Source organism: Leptinotarsa decemlineata, unplaced genomic scaffold, assembly GCF_025532065.1.
Source record: "Leptinotarsa decemlineata unplaced genomic scaffold, Ldec_3_MD MMD2_tig00004307_RagTag_RagTag, whole genome shotgun sequence".
Taxonomy (NCBI): Eukaryota; Metazoa; Arthropoda; class Insecta; order Coleoptera; family Chrysomelidae; genus Leptinotarsa; species Leptinotarsa decemlineata.
The window spans coordinates 12,989,843-13,008,150 of record NW_027412606.1 but is presented as its reverse complement, the minus strand read 5'-3'; the positions used below and the strand labels follow the sequence as shown (position 1 = coordinate 13,008,150).

Below are 18,308 nucleotides of genomic sequence, written 5' to 3'. Positions count from 1 at the left end.
GACATTAAAATATTATATAAAGAGCAAGAACCAATAAGAAATAACAGATACTATTACAGTTATTGGGAAAAGTACAAACTGTTTATTTTCCATAGTGCACTAAACGAAAGAAACATCTTTCACAAATTATCTATTGTTTTCATCAAACACAATCGAATGCAATCAAGCACATCATTATGATCATCATGGTTTGAATTATTTAGAAGCGAAGATTTGACATCTTAACAAAAGCAAAAAGTTTCACTTGCAACCTCCTATTGTGGCATTTCACACACAGCTTTCATTCTCGTTAATTGATAATGAAAATCAATTATTCAATGTTTAATTCCTATCATTATGACCAATGAATCGCTACTGTATGAATTTGAGAGTAATCATTTTCCATTATAATGCAAATGTGAATAGATGTATGGCCTGGGTACGAATTTGAATTTTAACGCATCTCTAATGGTGGTTCAAGTGGTTCGCATATGGTTATTATTAATTTTATCTCAGTATCAGTAGAATTTTTTTGAGTTATCAACCGTTTGGATCTGACTGACCTGCTCAAATACTTGTGTCAGTCGTTGCTAAAACTTCGAAATGTTACTTTCGTTTTTCTAGTCAACGCACATACCACATATGATGTCCGCCGCGACAGTAGACGAAATTTTTGGTACTACAATCTCCATTCGATCACGGCTGTGAGCTAGGATTTTGTTTTTTGTAAAAGCGTCCGTTCTCATAGTTGTGTTTTGTTTTTTATCCATCGGAAAGCCTTTATATTATAAGACAGAATGAAGAAGAAGTAATTGCTTCTAGCAGCGGAAATTTTGGCGCTTGTCACTTTTATGGCATCTGTCATACTTCACTAACAATAACAGACTTAATTCAATAATTTGGTATATGGGAGGAGTCAGAATTCAATGGTAAGTTAATTACAGGTGTAGGAAGAATCAGATGAAAACATTTTCCTCTACGTCATTTTTTTTGGAGGCGGGTATCGCTAACCAAATTAGTATCATCGATAGATAACTGAAACCAATATTTTGTTTACTCGTACTTATATTTTGATAACCATAACTTGTAATTATTGTGTGAAAGAGTAGCCATTGACAGTTTTTGTTGTTCATAGATCTCATTTGATATTTCGAGATTTCTGGACTTCAGATAACTGGAGTATGTTGTCATGTATATACCAGTTTTACAATTTCTATCTATTTTCATTAATTTCGTAGTCATTTTCTAAAGCATGCTCAAGCAACACTATAGACTTGACCGGTCTATAAAATCAATTATGTGAACATTTCTTCTTGAAAAGTGTTACAAATAGTCCGCTTAATATCATCAATATGTTTTTCTCACAGTCTACATAGAAAATTTTGTATATTTTAAACTTTTCCATTTTGATCATCCTGTCTTATTTAACACTTGTTGAAGTGTGTGAAAATATCATCACAACATATTTTTATGTTAAACTAGCTTACCGGCCGGACTTCATACCACCTTAGAATTGATAACATGTTGCGTTAAGTTATTACCTGAGTCATTATACTCGTTTCGTATAATGTTTGTGAAGCAAGAAGTCAGGGTATACAAACACGGACGGAGTTGCTCAGAGATTTTCGAAATTAGCAGTAGATTTTGTGCCAAAAAACATGTAAATTAATTGTTACAAAAAACAATAGCAAATGTTTTCTGGATACATACTACATACAAGATAATTTCCACTATTCACAGTAATTCAATAATGATTATAGAGAGTATACTGAGTTTCAAACAGTAGAATAGTTGCTCGAGAGAATAGTTAAACGAAGATCTGACAACAGACAATACGGCGGCCTTCTCGTGCGATTTCTTCTTCTTTCATAGTGGGTTGATACGCCGTATTCCGTAGTCTGCTTTCATTATGGCTTCGTTGTGAAAGATTCGGTGTTCTTGTTGGCGGAATTGCAAATAACACTGTATATGTGATGGAATCGGTCAATACTCGATGAAAATCCATAACGTAAATCGCTAAAAAAAGCTTCTTTAGGCGTAGGCGCGTCTGAAGAAGCTATTGTATAGCGAAACACGTGTTGCGGATTTGTAAAACTGTTTAGTGAAAATCTCACAATGAAGTGTTTCTGGAAGGAATAACACTCTTATGGATATTGCTGACTTTGTTTCTATTTTGACGTAACAGTCACTCATGCGCGCACAATTACAAATGTCATAACCTCATATACTTCTGCTCACACTATTATAACTGTCAATTCATTTATTCCAATTTTGTTTCTTAATTTCGAATGTTTCAATAGTTATTCTGCTTTTTCGATTAGAGACAAACCCAAAAAACGATAATCATGGAAACCTTCCAGTCGTTCTTGAGTTATAAATGGTGGAAGCAACACAATATTGCGACCTTATTTTATATATTAGGTTCATCACTAATTGATTGGTGTATTTTGGTTCATGTAGAAAAACCATAAACTTGAAGTATCCGAAAATTCAGTACATCGCGCCGTTTTCCTTTTTCTGCTAGAGTTGCTAGTTGTATATTTTCGTGTAAAGAATGAAAGTTCTTCCACCGCCCAGCAACATGTTTCCACCAGAGTTGCTAAGTGTTTCAATTTTGAGAAGAGGAGATGAAGTGTTCACGGTCTTCATGTCCTAATTTCACAGATGTATTACTGAGGTTTTTTTTCCGAAAATCCTCAAAAATCAGCAAAAAATGAGCCAGCTGAGTCTACGATAACGAGTGATTTCGCCAAGATCGATAAAAGTGGGGAAAATTGATTTTATGTGGTTCTTCTGCTTGTTGCTGAAAATAATTTCAAATAGGTATGGTGTGTTTATCTACCTCCGCAGTGTTGAAATTCATGAAGTTAACGTCAACGTCCATCCATGGATGGAAAATTATGTGATATACTGAGGTACTGACCTTTCTCGAACATTTTTGCAAACATTTAACTCCAAAGCATAATGAACTGAATTCATCGTTCAGAATTTGATACACTTCTGCAAAAATAGAAAACATATCACCATATTCCCTGTTGGAAACCACTATCATTTTAGGGAAGTTTATGGCAATTGGAGAGCAATTATACTATCGTACAGTAATTTCCAACTGGGTCGAATAAGTCGATAGTCATGTGAGATTTGTGAATCGATCGAATGAATTAACTAGACATGCACCATTGTCACATACAGATAATACATTTTTTCGTACTGTGTATTGAAATGAAAATAAGTTTTTTTTTCAGAGTTACGTAACTAGTTATCTCAAATTGCAATTATGAGATTGTAAACACCCTTATTGATGTTTACACACAAGCTTGATGCGGCAAGCGTACTCTTTTCAATTTTATAAAATTCTCTCATTACAATTTCATATTAAGATTGTGAAAGGAGAATGTTTCCCCAAAAAATGAAAAAAGTTGTGTACTCTTAAAAAATTATCAATTATTTCTCATACAGTTCGCATGAATTTCAATCAATTGTGGGAAAATATCAAGATATTAGTTATACTTCAACCTAATTAACATTTAATTGATATGACCATCGAAATTGTTGAACTTTCATCGACCGTCATTGTTTCACTTGTATAACTCAGAACAAAACATTTCTAAAACAATGAAGACTCACAGCGATGATGTGTGGCAATACTGGCAATTTATTCTATTTTCTTTTTCTTTACAAACATCTGTCCCAAAATTATGTATGAAAGAGGAATCAAGAGGTTCATTGATAACAAATACCATCTTGGAAATTATAATCAGATATTGATGATGATAATAGTGAAACTGATGAAACAAATGAAATACTTCTTATGAGACAACAATTCTCCAGTCAAGTTGAAAGCATTCATCGGATTATAAAATGGGGTTTAGGTACAATCTCTTTCTGCATTTCTAGGGTTCTTGTGAAATTTATTTTATGTCAGAGACTCACCTACTACATATTATCATATCAATGCTTTATATTAGAAATATAACAATTTAATTTTTTGTTTCAGACGGGGGTCTGTCGATGGTTATTTCTGGCGATATATCTGTCGATATGGATATTAGAAGCAAGTAAGTACAATTTATTTGTGAATTAAATTTATTTGTATTTTTCACTGTAACACAATTTGAATTGTGCAGTGCATTTCTTTAATGTCCCCTCCTTTAATTTTTTTACCGGGTCAACTCAAAAATTGAAATTTGGGATAATGAAATTAATGCATGAATATTTTATTTTGAAGTGAAATTGACAGATGAAACTTTCAAGATGGCGACTGGGCGCCATCTAGGAAAAAAAATTAATGGGAAAGGGGGGTCTTGTGATACATCGTTTTGAAGCTCCTGACAAATGCTTCACAACCCTAGAATATAATGTCAATATCTTCAACTACTACAAAATGGCGAAACTTTCAATAATTGCCTGAATACATTGACATTCAACTACATAATATGAGGTAATAAGCTTGAGGTCAGCTCAGAAGATGCTCGAAATGGTTGCCTTGAACTTCTTGACATATGAACAGCCTATTCGATACTTCACGCCGAACAGTTTCGAACACAGTAACGTTAATATCTCAACAAATATTTATTATTCTCTGCCGTATATCCAATATTGAAGCAAGTTCAATTTCGTACACCTTTTGCTTCGAACCGCCCCATAAAAAGAAGTCCAAAGGTGTCAAATTTGGCGAGCGGGCTGGCCATTCTGTAGGACCTCGACGGCCAACGACGACCGGGAAAAGTAGTATCCAAATAGATTCTTACTTGTCTGGTATAATAAGGTGGTGCTCCATCTTGTTGGAATACAATATCCATATCGAATTCATTAGGATTCGCTTCGATGATTTCAATGATGAGAGGGTCAACAGTAGTTTCCAGCATATTCAAATACAGTTTTCCCGTTAAATTTCGATCAATAAATAGTAGTCCTACAATATGGTTTCTCAATATTGATAGATTAACGGAAAAACAGATTTTTTTAACAGATTTTTGTTGACGTGGTACTTTTCTACAAGTAAAACCGAAAACTAAATGAGAATATTCTAACTGAACAATGATGTTCATTGTCGTACTGAAATTTTTTGTCGTTTTTATTAACAAAAAATTACTTAACAAACCTTATATGGTTGTTGGAATTGCCATATGGCAGATAAAGAGGAATATTTCTAGAAATATCGATATTAATGTGTTTGGCTTCAGGAAATTATTAAATGTTCCGCCATTTTGTAGTAGGTAAATATATTGACTTCAACATGATGTGCCACAAGATCCCTCTTTCCTTTTATTATTTTTTTTCGCAGAAATCGCCCAGTCGCTTTTTTGAAAGTTTCATCTGTCAATTTCACTTCAAAATAAAGTATTCATGCATTAATTTCATTATCCCAAATTTCATTTTTTTGAGTTGACTCGTTCAAAAAATTAAGAAAAGAAATGACTGTTTATGATTTCTGCAGAAACTGAATATACAACATATGAAGAAAACGTGGTTAACAGATTTTGTGTAAGGGATGGTAACAAAAGGCAAATTCAAATCAGAACTTATTCGTTTGTCGGTGCCCACTATCACAGGGAAATGGGAAAATTAGAAATAAGTACCATTGAAATATCGAATATTATTAATTCATAGAAGTGAAACAAAACAACTCCGCCATATTTAAAAAAATATTTTCAGTTAGATTTTTATTTTCATTTTTAATTACTGAATAATTACCATATACAATTTCAGTATGAAACGAAACGATTTTTAATTGATCTTTATAGAGGTGATGCGTCATCAATAGGAAGGCCAGCACTCTTGCACATATAATAAACAAATGAACTTTATAAATTCATCGTTCGTATAGCAACAGACAATAAACAATTGTCTTATTATCGTGAATTCCTCACTTTTCTGCATGATACCCTACCCAAACGTTGCATAACACAATGAACAGAATTAACATTCACAACTGAACCTTAGGAGCAGTACTACAAACTGAAAGTATCGTGTCTTCACAAAAGTAGGTTATTCGAAATGACATTGATTCAATAATCCTTCTAGAGATGGGAGGAAAATTTGCTTCTACAAAAAATTGTTCACTCAATGATCTTTCAAATGTTTCAAATTCACAAATGAAATTTGTGAATTACAAATAGCGCTTACAGCTTACCTCAGTGGCAGTTAAATATATTCATAATAATGGAAAAAAAATCTGAAAACACGTTTAAATCACATTGCTGAACTTTCACATTTCAATTTTTGGAATAAGATCATCCAATATCGTCGAACAAGTTAATCTATCTATACGTATGAATGGGAAAGTCACTCACTTAACACTCACTCATTCATCTCTGTTTCTCCGTACTGGTGAGTCCTAGGAAGCTAAAATTTGGTGTATACGTGCCTCTCAGGTCTTAGATTCGCACTAAGAGGATTTCCAAATATTCCAATTGGGGCATGCCCTGTAGGGGTTTAATTTTTTTTGAGAATAAAACACAAGCACTACAGGAAAATCCTTAAGGCGCTTTCAGAGCGGTACCTGTGCAAAAGTAGCGATTTACATTGGATTTGAATCGCTGGAGATTAAATCTATTTGGAAGTTTATTCCACATGAACGCAGTTCTCTACATGAAAGAGTTCTTAAACAGTGAAGTTCGAGGTGTACTAAGTTGAACCTCAAAATGATGAGCAGCCACAGTCCATCGCGAATTTCTCATATGTACCGCTCTTGGTGGAATCAAATGTGCCAAGTGACTTGAACACTTCCCGTGAAAGTATCTATAGATGAGAGACAAATCCCCAACCTTTCTTCGATGTTCCAGGCTGTCAAGGTTGTACGTGATGGATGCGTCTCCAATCAGGTGGATGGCTAGTTTCTGGATGGAATTTAGCAACTTCAGGGTATGTTTGGGGGCAGAGAACCATACATGAGAACAATACTCCATAGAAGGTCTGATCTGAGCTTTATGAAGCATCAAAAGTTGCTGAGGTGTGTACAGTTTTCTGGTTCAGAACAGTATTCCAAGCTTTTGAGAAGCAGCCTTTGCATTTCCAGCGACATGATTATGCCAAGACATATTGGTGTCCATTTTAACCCTCAACAAACTTATCGGAGCAGAAAGCGAAATTATCTCACCTGACATTATTATATCTGGTTCGGAGATAAGTCGTTGATATACAATAAAAAGAGGGTTGAAGACAATATGGATCCCTGGGGAACACCAGCGTTGATGGTGAACAATTCGAGAGATATCCATCAACGGCCACTTGCAGGGAACGTTTTTTCAGGAAGCTGGAAGAGCCATACACAAAATGATCCGACATATGAAAATTACTTTTCATTACCGTTTTTACGGACCGCTAAATTTTCAGAGGCTGAAATTCTGTACGTAGGTTCGTTTTATGTTGTAGATGTGCAATGAGGAAGGATTTTTAAATATTCCAACTGAGGAGCCCCCACTGGGGATAAAAGTGGAGCGTTTACATATGAAAATTACCTTTTCATCACTGTTTTTATCTACCACTATATTTTCGGAGGCTGATTGTAGTTGACCATCAACAACAAAGTGGGTTATATTCAATTTTGAAGAATCTGAAAATCTTTGAGAGTATTTCAACTTGACTCAGAAACACGGACAGCTCATACAAATGACCTGATTTGGAAAGTATGTTTTTTCTACGCAAAATGATTCAACTTTGCTGAACTGAATCTATAAGTTAGCAGCTTTGTCAGTTAAACCATAAGTGTTACACCTTTTCATCTCTTGAACTTAGGTTTTATACACATCTTTGTTAAGTGCAAAATCTTCTTATAACAGGCAGCTTGAAAATTTCGAATTGCAGATGTTTGATAATTATTAAGTGGCGTTAAGCGGAAGAATATTTTCTGTCGTGTTCACACAACAAAAAATAGACTTCGCCTTTTATTTCCATATATGAACCTTGATTTCTAATACTCATTGTATTCCTTTGAATGTGGAAATAATGAAGACGATTTATTTTCACCGTAGTGTGTGCTGGTCAGGCCCTATCCCCCGTAGCCTCGATACATTCGAAAGGGCTCGCCAGCATTATAAATCAATGACCACTCTCCACACCGTGGGGTAAATGATCATTGCGTCCGAGAATCATGTGCCCTGAGCAAGCGCAGTGAGCCAAGAATGACAGCCTTCTGCATCTGTGCGGCTAAGATTTCTGCCTCAGTGCGGCAAGCCGGTATGATTTTAAGATTCCAGAGTAGAAAGGGACTCCAATAATTAGAACAACTATCTTGACACAGTGGTCTGGATAGAGTCTGCGGAGTTCGAAGAGAAAATCTCGATATTTTATCCATTTTCCTCATCTTTTCTGACGATATTCGTCTCGCCAGGAGCTGAAAACTCCATGACAAATATCTTCTTGCTCTGGTGGTCGAGAAGAACTACATCAGGCTTATAAGCTTGTATGAGCCTGAGGGTGGGAACGAATAGTTCCAATAAATTCAGCACTTCTCGTTCCCCACAACGGATTCAATATCCCCCGGAGCGTAGGCAACACCGGTATCTCGTCAATACGGTAAGAGTGCCGTAGATGGTAATATAGCAATGTTAGGGCCGCATTATGTCGATGGATACAGGCCGAAACTGCATATGCTGGGCATGCTGATAGCGAGTGCATTAGGGTATCGGGCGCCTCGCGGCAGGCCCTGCACCTTGTGTCAGGAACCTCTATATCCATCACGCGACTGCGGTGTTGAAGACACAATCCTGGCAAGCCATGATGAACCCCTCAGTTTCCGGCACTTCTCGTTTTCCACAACGGATTCAATATCCCCTGGAGCATAGGGCAACACCGGTGTTTCGTCAATGCCGTAAGAGTGCCGTATATGGCTCTTAGAGCCGCGTTATGTCGATGGATATAGGTCGAGACCGCATATGCTGGTCATGCTGATAGCAAGTGCATTAGGGTCTCAGGCGACTCGCGGCACGCCCTGCACCTTGTGTCAGAAACCTCTATACCCATCACGTGACTGCGGTAGACTAAGGTGTTGATGACACCATCCTGGCAAGCCATGATGAACCCCTCGTTTCCGACTTCAGCCCACTCGACCTGAGAAAAGCGAACGTCAGGCGCTTTTATAAGCCGAGGCCTCCAATGTTATTGACGAATATCCCATGCATTGGCTTATTCTTGAGTCTCCGCAGAAGTGAGGTGATGTGGTGATCTCTGCGGCTTTTATCTGAGCTTTTTGCTGATCGGGTTCCAACTCGGTGACAGAGAAATGCTCCAATTCCTGCTCTCTCTTGGCCACGGACCATGCAGAGAAGGGGATCCGAACTCCTGACGACTTTACAGGCTGAATCCAATACCATTCTGTCATGTAGACAGTCCAAACTCAAAAGGCCACGGCCTCGCTGTTGTCGGAGGAAGTTCAACCGTGGAACGGACGATTTGGGATGCAAACTCCTATAGAGATGCATCATTTTTCGGGTCTCTACGTCGAGTTGGTACAGCTCCTCCCGAGTCCACTTCACTACTCCAAACGAATAGAGTAAGATTGGAACGACAAGCATATTTGTTGCAGCAACTTCGTTCTTCCCCGACAGTTTTTATGACCAGATATGTCGAAGTTTGTGCTGATACTTGCCGCGGAGAGAGTTCTGTTCTGGTGCCTCTTGTGAGGTAACATATATTTTTATTCAACATTGTAACTAAGGTATTGTGGTTCTTATTGCCAGAATTATTTTGAAGATTTCAATAATGCGGAACCACTCAATCAGCTACAATATATGTGGTAGAAGTCTATTATGTCTCAAAGTGGAGTAGATTTGCGAAGCATAAACACTCAAAGTCGTCTCCACAATGTATTATCACCCTCAGATGTTGGAACGGTATAACCATTATTTAAAAATTCTACAATGAAAGAAGAACAACATAACAATAATAGATACAATGAAGTATAAAATACTGACATGGAGAAGAAAATATTTTATAATGGAGAAAAAAAATTGTCACATGTTACCAATGAATAAATGGTCACAATGACATATTAATAGTAATGAAAATAATATATATCCTATAGCTAGGATGTTATAAACTTCCGTTGTTTACTAAATATAAAAAAAGAATTACTATTAACATGTCACATACAGTCGCGTTTCACCGAACACGAGGATAGATAAATCCGTTACTTTACCCCTTACAGAGTATACAACTCCTTTCTTTACAAGTAACTGAAAGCACAACAATAAGACTATCACAAAGTACTCAAAGAATTAAAACAGAAAATGTATTTCAAGCTTCCTCACTTAGATACAAATTTTACTTTTCCAGGCTCAAAGGAGATGCGCGTGGTCTGCTACTACACGAATTGGTCAATATACAGACCTGGCGCTGCGAAATTTAGTCCGCAAAACATCAACCCCTATTTGTGTACACATCTTGTATACGCCTTTGGGGGCTTCACCAAAGATAACACGCTCAAGCCATTTGACAAGTACCAAGATATAGAAAAGGGTTAGTACAATAATTTCAAAATTTAATCTTTAATTTAATACCCAATTTGTTTGAACATGTGATATCATTTGCTACTTTTCCTTAGTTCGGACTTCCATTGTCTAATTTTATATAAAATGATTTGAAATCCCTGGCCACCGAACGCGGACTGCGATTCCAAGAATTGCATTTACCAGATATCCTGCGAGTGCGGAGAATCCTACATCGGAGAAACTAAGAAGCCATTAAAAGTTTGCATTGCCTAGCACAAGAAACCAGCAAATGAGGAATAACAGAGCATGTTTGGACTCATCAATATAACATTAAGTGGTCTCAAGCTGAAATCATCCACAAGGAGGAATACTGGTTTAGGTTGTCCAACAATGCATTTAGCCAAGCTAGCGTAGAGATACGCAACATATGGAAACCTATAATCGAGAGGAAACGGCCAACTCTCGCCAAACGGTCAGCTCTCGCTAAAACCGATGAAGCGGAGAGAAGGAAGAGGGGATAGGTGGAAGCACCTATAAATAGTCAGCTCTCGAAGGAATAAGTCCAGTCGATACTTGCAGCAACAGGCAGATAGATTAGAGGAATGTGCCAGCCTGTGGAAGATCAGTATAAACCCTGACAAGAGTCAGGAAATACTGTTCACCCGGAGGATGGTACGCCCTGAAGGAAACGGCATCCTTAACGGACAAGAGATTCCGTGGACCAACGAAGCTAGATACTTGGGGTCAACCTAGACAGAAGATTAACGTTCAGGTCTCATGTACGGCAGAGGATAGGAATGGCGAAATCTGTCCGACAAAACCTATTACCAATTATAGGACGAAGAAGCAACATGGGACTGAAAGTAAAGCTGCTAATGATAAAGACCGTAATACTGCCGATAATCCTGTATGCCTGCACTGCCTGGGGTCAGTGCGCAGCGACTTACAGAAGACAGATCCAGTCGTTTATGAACGCGTGCGTAAGGGCCGCGGGGATACATATTCAGAGACCTAGACCTGAACATACACTCCGTGGACGCATACATGAGGAAACACGCAGAGGACACGTTCGACAGAATTCGAGCGCACGTCAATCCAGCGCTAAGCGACTTACAAAACGCATTGAATAGGGATGACCCCAGATTCCGACAGAGGGATACGAAGCAGAACCAAAAACCATCACCGAGAGTCGCTGTCAGGCGACTTCAGTAGGTATAAAAATTTCTCAACCAGTTCAAATTTATCTCTCTTTAAACTCACTGAGAACCAACACTCGTACGCGATTGAAAAGACACTCGTCTCCGGTTAGTTTTTGGGGACCTCATGCAAAAATTCAGTTAGGAAAGTCAAGATAAAATAATTTAACAGATCGGATAGTAATAGCACCTAAAGGCTGACTTACGACCAAAGACGGTCAGATGTCAATCTTGCTGAAGAGCTTATCAGTAGGACTGAGGACCGCTCCTGAGGAGCGGGGGTGGATGGAATGGTGTATTAAGTTTTCTTCGCAAAATTTATTTTGTGGGGCGAAGTTTTTACTCCAGGGCACTCAACCCGGGAGGGGGCATAGGGGGGGATAAGCCCAGTTATCACCCAAATACGATTATGGATACTAACAGTCGTGTAGTAACTTAGCTTGAAATCTTTTAATTTTAATATCCTTGTTATTTGTTCAATTTTCAATTGTTGCTTGTATTTTTTATATCATTGTAATTTCAGTTTTTTGCGCAATATAATTGTTATCTTTTCAGCAATCATTTTAATTTCATTGATTCTTTCAGGAAGTTCATTTTATATCATAGTAGGCACTGCCAGTCCGAACTAATGAAATACATTTGTTACTTTTATTCCTGACCATCACGAGGGTTTTTTAGGTGGATATGCCAAATTCACGGGGTTGAAAACATACAACAAGAATTTGAAAACGCTCATTGCCATAGGAGGGTGGAATGAAGGATCCTCTAGGTTTTCTTCAATGGTGGCGAATCCCGAGAGGAGAAAGGAATTGGTGAAGAATGTTATAAAGTTTTTAAGACTGAATCACTTTGACGGCCTGGATCTAGACTGGGAGTATCCGGCATTCAGGGATGGTGGAAAACCTAGAGATAAAGAAAATTACGCTAATTTAGTACAGGTAATGCACATGATGCTTCATTATATAAAATAAAATAAAATAAAAATCGTTCCTGACGCACTTATACACCGGTTAAGTGATTTTCGAGTGGATATAAAAAACGACAAGGATTTTAGAGAAAGTTGAATAGAGAGAAAGTAATGTTTTATTCGAACTGATGTTATTGCTTTTACAGATATGCAGGAAAAACAAAAAAATATATTTTGTTTTTGTCGATGAATTCAAATGATCACCGATGTATGATGTGAGGAGTCGCAACACACTTGTATGTGTTGAATACACTTTTATGTTTGAAGTACATATACAGAAAAATTATTGAAAAGTTTCGGCATTTGATGAGTTTCCAAACTGAAGTTAACAATAGCTAATTGGAAATGAATTATACTGTGAAATAAAACAAAATAGAGGGACTGAAAGATGACTGTGTTTGTTCATTTTGTACAGTTGTTAGTAGACTCCATTAGTTAATGAATGAATGATATTGGTGTTAATATATACCATTTTTCAATTTGGAGGTTAGATTGTTGCAAATTTTGTTTATATCATATGGCAGTATTTAGTATAATCCAGGACACAGATAAGTAAATGTTCGTTGTCCAATTGTTTTTTCGCTGTCTTTGTTTGTTTCTGGTTGGATAAGAATGATCAGTGGCTGTGAGATTCATTATTGAATAGTCATTTACGTAGGGAAAATATAAAAAAACTGTCTCATATGCATAGCTTTGCATCCAGCTTATAGCTTCTCACTTGAAAAAGTTGGATGTTTGGTAAAAATATTTCTATGAATCTATTTTTGAATTGTATTCAGATTTTCAATAAAGACGTTACTTGCACCGCCCTAACCTATTATTCCACAGTTTAACTGACTTTGTATCAAGGCATAATAGATGGTCATCATATGATTCTGATCCACGTGTTTTTTCAGAAATTCAAATCGTGACAATTGTTCTCTCATTTTATTACTCAATTTTTCTATATGTTCATCCCATCTAAAATTCATATCGATCCTATCGATCCTATCTGGTATTAAAACTGCTCCCACATAAAGTAGACAAAAATACAGGAAGTTGGTTACGATATTCAAAGATTGTAGTCGAATTACCGTTTCATGTTTTGAAAATCAACTTCAACTTGCATTTTCAAATATTTCAAATTGCCATCCTAAAAAAATAGTGTCGATTCATCCGCAAATCTCAGTATTCGTCCAGAGATATTGATATCCATAATATTGTTCATATATAATAAGAATAGGTCTGGCCCAAGACCAGTTCTTTGAGGAACTCCATATTTGATTATCCCTGTTCTGCTCTGAGTATTGTCTTGCCTTGTTACTTGTATGCGATTCGTGAGATAACTTTTCATTATTTATTTGAATATCTCAAAAGTTTGGCTTTGATTACATTTTCGAAAATTTTTGCAATATTTGATAGCGGTAGTAGGAGACTATGTTTTTATCTCCTTTTATATATCGGTTGTAATATGGTTACCTTCAATATATTTGGAAACACACCTTTGTCGAAGCTAAGGTTTATTAGCTTCTCAAGTGGCAGAACATTTTCATTGGTGACCTTTCAGTGTTTCTGATTCCAATTTTTTGAATTTAATAACACATCCCGATAGTTTATTTACATTTTTTGTACATCAAAATGAGTGTAGACTAATCTGATTGGAATATGACTTGAAATGAACCATTTTTATGCATCACCTACTTAGTTATCCTTACTAGTTCATGGTTAGATCAAGAGAGAATAAGAATCCTATTCGGTTTGAGAACTTGAAGTCAAGGATTTACCTCGACCACATACCTATTTTTCATTTGATAGACAGCCAGTTTCAAACAACTTTTTTGCATTGATTCACTGTCGTTAGATAATAGAATTTTTTCAAGAATCACGACTAGGTACACGTGCTCTTTTATGAGCTGACCTTTAATTTTAATCTTTCCTTTTCCACACCTAAGGTATGGCAATGTCAATAATAAATGCGTGCAAGGAATTAAGCAAATAAAATATTAGTAATCCAGCTCTTGACAATATTTTTTCGCATATTTTTTCTTTGCAAAAGTAGAATTTTAACGTTATATAGAGTTTGCAGGAAAAAATGTAAATTTCTATAATGCATCATTGATTTTTGGTTACCAGGTGTTGCCCCTCTCTGCACTTGGTTATACCGCGCTGATGAAGTCAATAGACAGAAACACGTGTTCGCGGTTTGCCCCTCCTTTTTGTTTGGGGTGTTGTGGCGTTGTGGCATGGGGATCTCGTAAACGATAAGAGATAGAGTGTCGGTTGAATTGTGGCAAAGTTGCGTATTTTAGAGACCTATTCAATGATGTAGAAAAATCGAATAAAGCCATTTTGGTTCTGGTGATATACAGGAAAAACCAAAAAAATCCCAAATTATTTTTTGCCTTTATCTTCTTTATTCGCAGACATATTGAAAATCTGTCCACATTTTGCTCTTGGCATTTGATGTGGGCTATCAGAATATGTCCATGAATCTTTTATACAGGGTGTCATCTGACCTAGGCCATCCCTATCTTTGGATTTTTAAATACGGACCTGTATTTTTTGTTGTAGTTTTTGTGTCGCCGACATTCACTTCATACTTAGAAACTAAATTCAATTTTATATTTCGGAATTTTTCGGTTATATTTGATTCTAATTGTGTGAATTATTCCCATTTTAATCACGGCCCTGGAAATTGCTTGACCTGGTTGAATAAAAACACAATAGCAACTTTTACGTCTCCCTATGTACCGTAGAGTTTTCCGAGAGTTTTTGTTTTCATTTTTAGGTACCTATCCATATTTTTGCCATTGCTCCGAGCTTTTTCTACAATGAACTTCGAATAAGAAAACCTTTTATGAAACATAGCTATAACAAAAATATATTATATGTGTTTTGATGAGCAGAAAAAGAAATGATAGCAATAATAACATCAGAAACAAACACTATAATTGTAATGAAAATTGAAATGAATAATTTATATACACAAAAAAATTAATGGCGCAATGAATGTTCGAATTGGAGCTCTTCCATTTCGAGACATTTTTGAACTCGGTTTTTCATATTATTTATTGCCATTAATACACTTATTTGATGCATTGTTGCGAAATCATTCAAAATCCTCAATCTCGAGTCTTCCACATTTTCTATCTCTCTGCCAGCGTAAATCCTATTTTTCACTGTCCCCCATAGAAAATAGTCCAAAATAGTAAGATCTGGTGATCTTGCAGGTCATCTTATTGGCCCATTATTTGTCTCGAAATGGAAGGACACCAATTCGAACATTTAATGCGCTATTAATTTTGTGTCTATATAAATTACTTCATTTCAATTTTCATTAAAATTATAGTGTCTGTTTCGGATGTTATTATTGCTTTTTCTGCTCATCAAAACACATATAATATATTTTGGTTATAGATATGTTTCAGATAATCATAAAAAGTTTGCTTATTTGAAGTTCAATGTAGAAAACGCTTAGAGCAATGGAAATATGAAGAAATATGAATAGGTACCTAAAAATGAAAAAAAAAACTCTTTAAAAACTCTACGGTACATAAAGAGACGTGAAAGTTGCTATTGTATTTTTATTTACCTCAGTCAACTAATATCCAGGGCCGTAATTTGAAAGGGAATAATTCACCCAATTGTAATAACATAATACCGAAAAATCCCGAAATATAAAATAAAATTTGATTTATCAGTATGAAGTGAACGTATATGATTCAAAAACTACAACAAAAAATACAGGTCCGTATTTAAAAATTCAAAGATGGGGGTGGCCCAAGTCAGATGACACCCTATATAAAAGATTCATGGACATATTCTGATATCCCACATCAAATTCCAATAGCAAAATGTGGACAGATTTTCAATATGTCTGCGAATAAAGAAGATATAGGCAAAAAAATAATTTGGGATTTTTTGGTTTTTCCTTTATATGGAAGCACCCCTGTAACTTCCGTAATTATCGTGGTAAAATGATGAAACTCACAGGATTGATGAAAATTCTGAAGAAACAGTTACCGGCTAAATGGTGTAAGCCTAAGTGATATACACTGCCAGCCATTCGCTATGGAAGAACCCATTATTACGCTAAATCATACTATGTGGCAAAATAGGCTGAAAATTCCTTCAGATTCGTGATCAGAACCCCCCCAAATTACTACAGGTACACCTTTTTTCTCCCGTAACTTCCGTAATTATCGGATACTGATGGGAATATTGAAAATACACTTACCGGCTCAATAGTTTTCATCCAAGTGCTATACACCGACCGCTAGTCGCAATGGAACTGCCGACAATAAACTTTGAAATATAACTTTTACACTAATCAGAAATTTCAATTTTTTAAAATTAAAATTGAATCTAATTCGTACTTGACGTCTCGTACATTAACATGAATTTGTTCATCATAGTAAGATGATTTTTTTCGAAATCAATATGAGAATGATCAGAATCGTAGATGAATAGATGAGTGATACTTCTATCTTCTACAATATGATCTAAGAGCTGCCGGTAGACAGCTGTTTCAGCCTGTTGGGCATCATCAGTATCTGGTAGGCGGTCCTCGAATGAAGACAAATACAGGAAAGAATTTTATTAATCAGATCTTATATCATTTAAAAACTTTATAGAAAACTTTCTTGTAAATATATTGGCAAGCATATGTAATTCAATAAGTGTCGATTCCTTGACCCTAATGATGCACAAAATATTGAGAAGAACAATGGGATACGAATTATGGAGGCACTTTTAAGATTTCTATGAGCGGAAAGATACATTTCTGTACCTACCACTTAGTGTTGCTAATTATCATCCTATAGGAGAACACTTAAAATTATTAACATTCAAATAACCAAAATCGAAATCCCTGATTCAAATCAGTATTTTTAAATTTAGATTATGTTCTGTTAGCTTGATTTTCATTTTATTAGGGGAGTAACTGTGATTTGAATCACGACGTGAGAATATTTACTCCTACACCAAAATTGCAATAATCGTTGGTTAGGTCATGGAGGTCTGGCCAACTAGATTCCCAGATCTCAATAGTTCGTATCATTTTCTGTGGGGCTACCTGAAAACATTGGTTGATACCACACCAATTGGTAACTGAGAGTAATAGTAGCTGCAAACATTATTGCAGAAGATGAACATTTTCAGCACACCTTTGTGTGTTCATTTCAAAATGTATCTATATTACTCCAATATCATTATTTTATTGTTTGCAAATTACACTCTCGAAAACTTGATGAAGTTCATTGACATATATTGTCAAATGAACAAAAATCAAGTGACTAGATTTGTTCAGAAAGAAATGAGGATTTCAAAAGTAATTTTTACTTGAAGTAAAAATATTTAGAAGAGCAGCGGCATATTACTTTTCTCCCCAAATGATTCAGTGCAAATGTACAGCAGAAAATTTCTTTGGATACATAGAAGACCACAAAAATATCTATGATCAGACTAAAATTATATTAATTAAGAAGGTAAAACCTTTTAAAAATATGTTCAATGAGTTGATAGTTGGTTGTTCTGTTGAATAATAATAAATTAGCTGATAATCTAAATAATGATACTTCATATGGTAGGTAATGATATATTGCAATATCTTGTTTTTTACGCAGGAGCTGAGAGAGGAATTTGAAAGAGAATTTGAGAAAACTGGACGGCCACGGCTACTTTTAACTATGGCAGTTCCAGCAGGAATAGAATATATCAATAAAGGATTCGATGTGCCAAAACTTACTAAGTGAG

General features: G+C 35.9%; 1 protein-coding gene across 4 annotated transcripts in view; it reads left to right on the top strand.

The window, feature by feature from the left end:
• The window catches only part of Cht6 (Chitinase 6), a 170,761-nt gene that overhangs the window by 73,714 nt on the left and 78,739 nt on the right, over positions 1–18,308 (top strand). For all 4 annotated transcript variants that reach the window (XM_074179016.1, XM_074179014.1, XM_074179015.1 and 1 more), the window contains exons 2-5: positions 3,977–4,037; positions 10,258–10,440; positions 12,287–12,546; positions 18,179–18,303. In XM_074179016.1, coding sequence (XP_074035117.1) covers positions 3,977–4,037; positions 10,258–10,440; positions 12,287–12,546; positions 18,179–18,303 — 629 coding nt within the window. The remainder of the gene's footprint in view (positions 1–3,976; positions 4,038–10,257; positions 10,441–12,286; positions 12,547–18,178; positions 18,304–18,308) is intronic.